Source organism: Nematolebias whitei, chromosome 6 (genome assembly GCF_014905685.2).
Source record: "Nematolebias whitei isolate Nwh7 chromosome 6, NemWhi1, whole genome shotgun sequence".
Taxonomy (NCBI): Eukaryota; Metazoa; Chordata; class Actinopteri; order Cyprinodontiformes; family Rivulidae; genus Nematolebias; species Nematolebias whitei.
The window spans coordinates 5,548,070-5,553,099 of record NC_056503.1 but is presented as its reverse complement, the minus strand read 5'-3'; the positions used below and the strand labels follow the sequence as shown (position 1 = coordinate 5,553,099).

General features: G+C 41.7%; 1 protein-coding gene across 1 annotated transcript in view; it reads left to right on the top strand.

The window, feature by feature from the left end:
- Positions 1 to 5,030, top strand: part of LOC119411495 (unconventional myosin-Ic) — a 22,608-nt gene that overhangs the window by 8,022 nt on the left and 9,556 nt on the right. Inside the window, exons 4-5 of the mRNA XM_037678445.1 lie at positions 842 to 940; positions 3,035 to 3,145. Coding sequence (XP_037534373.1) covers positions 842 to 940; positions 3,035 to 3,145 — 210 coding nt within the window. The remainder of the gene's footprint in view (positions 1 to 841; positions 941 to 3,034; positions 3,146 to 5,030) is intronic.

Genomic DNA, 5,030 nt, shown 5'->3' with positions numbered 1-5,030 from the left:
TGTACTGCTCTTCCTATTTCGTGGTTTTTCACTTATTGCGGGTCTTCAGGGTACGGCTCCCCTGTGATAAATGAGGGACTACCATATTGGGAATGACTTTTAGCTACTACCACACCAAATTTTAGCTCCATATCTGTGAAAATTGATTATATTTCACAGATTAGAAATTTAATGGAGCCATGTTTTTTGTTTTCAAATGTCATGAGAGTGTAGCAGCTGCTTTGAACTGGATTTCCCCTGAAGTTACTCAGTCGTAGACGTAAAAGCAATGATTCATTCCTTTAATGTTTCATTTAACATTTGTTCAGTGATTTACGAGATATTTTGCTAACTGACAGATGTACAAACACAGACAGGGACGTGGGTAAAAGTATCATCATATACCTTCGCCTTTCGGCTGCAGGTGATAACTAATGTTTCTGCTCCTGCTCAACACACTCATGTGCTCATACAGTCAGCAGCCTTAGCTCATGTGTTCACTAGAGAGCGTCATCCTAACCTGCCTGAAGCCATCGGTGTGTGTCTGTGTCCCAACGGGAGTTCATGTTCTTTGGCTCTCAGTGCAGCGAGAGGGGCTTTCCTTAGAGGACTGACTCATGGGACTAACACACACACCTCCCAACAACCTCCAAACAACTTCATACACACGAGTTTGTCTTAATAAGTGTTTATGTCACACATAAGTAGGTGTTTATAAGTCATTTACACATCACCTACTTTGTGGGTTGAACATGGTAATTACACCGACCCTAAATGTTCTGTTAGATTCACATGATGAACGTGTACAAAGTGTTTCAGCTTGTTTGTTTGTTTATTTATTGTCTTGTTCGGTGTTTTGCAGGGTAACTGTCCCAAAGTGAGCTCCATCAATGACCGCAGCGACTGGAAGGTGGTGAGAAAAGCCCTGACTGTGATTGGCTTCAGTGACAATGAGGTGGAGGTGAGGACCAGGCCGTACAGGCGTGGCAGACAGTGACAGAGCCTCTTTAGGTTCTAAAGTTTAACAACTCAGGACATCATGAAAATTATTTGGTCTTTATCAGATCTAAAATTAGGCAAATCCATCCTCAAACATTAACATATTACACTAAGGCCTGGATTTATCAACAGATTGCACATTTTTATTGGTACACATAAGAAATTAGCATTTGTCTAACTCACAAAACCTTCACAAAGGAAGATTTGCACTTCAAACTGTGCTGCCCGTTGAACAGTGTTCAGTTTCTCACATTTAAATGTGGTATTATGCAGCGTTTAGAGGAAAACATGTTCATGTTTATGTAAATAATGTCCAGGACAACAGGGAATTATTGTCAAAGCTCAACACAGTTTGTATGAACTACAAAGTACTTACTGTTTTCTGAGAGGCAGGTCATATGGGGATGGATTTAGTAAATACTCAGGTTTGTCGTTTCAGTCATGCATTCACATGAAAACAGTGTTTTAACAGCCCTGAAACAGTCATTCTTTGGAAAACTTGTTCCAGAGTAAGAACAAACTCTTGAAATGTTACCCCTGTATTTTCATACGGACAGCCAAAGGCCAGCCTTTTAAAAATAATGATGTCATAGCCCCACCTGCGGTTGCTTGGAGATGATTGTCAGTCATCTAGGACCTGGTAAATTAAAAAAAGTTCAAGACAAAAATAATAAAGTATACAGTAAAGTATAATAAAAAAAGTCCAGTTGTTTTTGTCTTGAACTTTTTAAAACTTGTCATTATAGCCACGTTTACCTATTACATGATACAATGGCATGCCATACTTCTCGAGTGCCATCTAGCGGCTGAAAATGGTAGTGTTCAATATTTTCAGTCAGAATGAATGAAAACGGTCATATCTCAGCCAAAAATTTGAATATGTCACTTTGGCGTATAAGTCACAGGGCATGCAAATTATGCAAAAAAACAAAACAAAACATGACTTATAGGACAAAAAAATATGGTACTAAAAACGTTTTTAGGTGTTTTGGGTGTTTCCTTGTGGATGAAGACAGCCTTCAGAAACAACAAACAAAAAGATTGTTTTGGAAATGCCCCTGCAGGGGTTTTGAGACATTTTGGAGGTGCCATTTTCCAACTAATCCCCAACAGCCACAGCCAGTGAAGTACTGAGTTTGAATTGTGCGGCAAGGACAATCTGACGCAAAAAGAATGAAATTGGCTAACGTCTGCTGACCCTGATGGGTGTGTTTGCACCAGCATGTAATTAGTGCTGCTTGCTTCATGAAGACTACTCTGAGAAGTGTAGTGAGTCACGTGGGTACGTGTCACTACAGAAGGAACAAATTGCGGGTGCAAATGGTGTGCAAAAACATGCACTGAGTGTTCTTAGTGAATCTGGGCCAAAGGGTGACGCTATGTATGAATGTAATATGACATGTTGTTTTTCTGAGGGTACAATGTGAATCTTGGTAAAGACAGGGTTTCTGTTGCACCGCTGTATATAAAACAATAGAAGTGAAACAAGGTCACTTCTTCCCATGGCGTTACCTTGCACGTTTGTGACTTTATGTGATGTGGGAATATTACCAGCTGGATGTTTCCATGAATAGACAGAATCTGTTGAACTTTAATCATTAATAATTTGTTAAAACAAGTCAAGAAATGTAAGCACAGATAAACAGGAGTAAATGTTGCTGCAGCAGCGCTGGAGTTCTCTGTGGGCCTCAGGCTGGTTCTGTCTGACTGCGGATGTTTGTTAGACAGAACTGTGCATGAAGCTGTTATTATATAGTTAAAACTCACTTCTGCTCAGCGTGGGAGTCTTCCTGCATCATCAGGGTTCTGGGCTTGGTTCCAAACCAGAGCTCACACTGCTCAGAAAGGGGCCAACAGGTGTGAGTGTGTGCAGGTTGCTACGTTCTTCTGCTCTAATCTGAATCAAAGGCAAGCGGCTCATGAAGACAGCCTCAGTTTTACTGCCAGCCTGCTTTTATCCCCTAACCTTTGTTCTCTGATTGTTTTCATGTGTCCCTCCACACCCTCCTGCTGGGCTGAGTTTCACTGCCTCCTCCCGTGTGTTTCGTCTGTGCAGGAGTTGTTGAACATCATCGCCAGCGTGCTTCACCTTGGCAATGTGCAGTATGGTGAGGAAGAGGGCAACGCCTGCATCACCTCAGATACACAGATCAAGTACCTGGCCAGGGTAAGGCTGATTCATAACTTCATTCTGACTTGGAGAGGATGCATCATTCTGATCTGATAATAGAGTTTAAATGAGGATATTTTAGTTTCAGTAGATTTAGTACTGAAAAGATGTTTTCACTTTAATTTCAAGTGTTTGTGTATTTTTCTCTTGCCACCAAGTGTTGCCACAACATCTCCCTTTATCTCCTGCTGACTCCTAACGAGTTCAACATCCAGCCGCTAAATCTTTGTTTATTTTCATGGCACTGCAGAGGACATCAGTAAAAACAAGAAACATGACTTTCCGGGGGGGGGGGGGGGTAATGCTGCTAAATGCTGAGCGCTGAATGCTTCTTCATCTTGATCAAAACAGAAATATTTGGATTAGTAAATGGAAAAAAACAGAGGCTGAAATCAGCACAACTGTATCTAAAAACTAAAAAGAGCAAATCAGTATAAAAACTTCATCCATCCATCCATTATCTTTACCATCCATCCATCCATTATCTTTACCCGCTTATTCCATTTTGGGTCACGGGGGTCGCCGGTGCCCATGTCCAGCAATCACTGTGAGAGGGGCGGGGTACACCCTGGATGGGTCTCCAGTCCATCACAGGGACACATAGAGAGAAACGAGACAAACAACCATTCACTCTCTCACTCACACCTAGGGACAATTTAGAGTTACCAATCAGCCTAACATGCATGTTTTTTTGGTGTGTGGGAGGAAACCGGAGCACCCGGAGAAAACCCACGCATGCACGGAGAGAACATGCAAACTCCACCCAGAAAGGCCCCTGGACCGGGGTTTGAACCAAGGACCTGCTCGCTGAGAGGCAGCAGCTCTACCAGTTGCGCCACCGTGCTGCCAGTATAAAAACTTAGTTTTACTCAATTGTAGCTAAAGCTGCACTTAGCAAAACTGTTGCTAAAAGCTAAAATAAGGAACTAAAAGCTTACATTAACACAACCGTAGTTACACGCTAGGCGGCAGGGTGGCTCAGTTGATAGAGCTGTTGCCTCTCAGCATGAAGGTCGCCGGTTGAAATCCCAACAGGGGGCCTTTTTGGGTGGAGTTTGCATGTTCTGTCCGTGCTGCGTGGGTTTTCTCCATGTACTCTGGTTTTCTCTCACAGACAAAAAACATGCATGTTAGACTGACTGGTAAATCTAAATTGTCCCTAGGTGAGAGAGAGAGTGAATGGTTGTTTGTCTCTGTGTGGATGGATGTACAGTTGATGGATGGATGTACAGTTGATGGATAGATGTACAGTTGATGGAGAAAGTAAGTAAGTAAAACTTTATTTATATAGCGCTTCTCAAGATAAAAATCACAAAATGCTTCAACAAATCAGATAAACAAAAGCAAAAAACAAATTCAGGCAAAAGCAGATTTAAAAAGATACGTTTTTAGCTGACTTTTAAAAGAAATCACAGAGGAGGTATAGTTCATGGATGGATGGATGTACAGATTATGGATGTACAGTTGATGAATGGATGGATGGGTGGATGTGCAGTTGATTGATAGATGGGCAGTTGATGGATGGATGTACAGTTGATGGATGGATGTACAGTTGATGGATGGATGTATAGTTGATGGATGGATGTACAGTTGATGGATGGATAGATGTACAGTTGATGGATGGATGGATGTACAGTTGATGGATGGATGTACAGTTGATGGATGTACTGTTCATGGATGGATGGATGTAGAGTTGATGGATGTACAGTTGATGAATGGATGGATGGATGGATGGATGTACAGTTTATGAATGGATGAATGGATGGATGTACAGTTGATGGATGATGAATGGATAGATGTGCAGTTAATAGATAGATGGGCAGTTGATGGATGATTGGAGAGTTGATGGATGAATGTAGAGTTGATGGATGTACAGTTGATG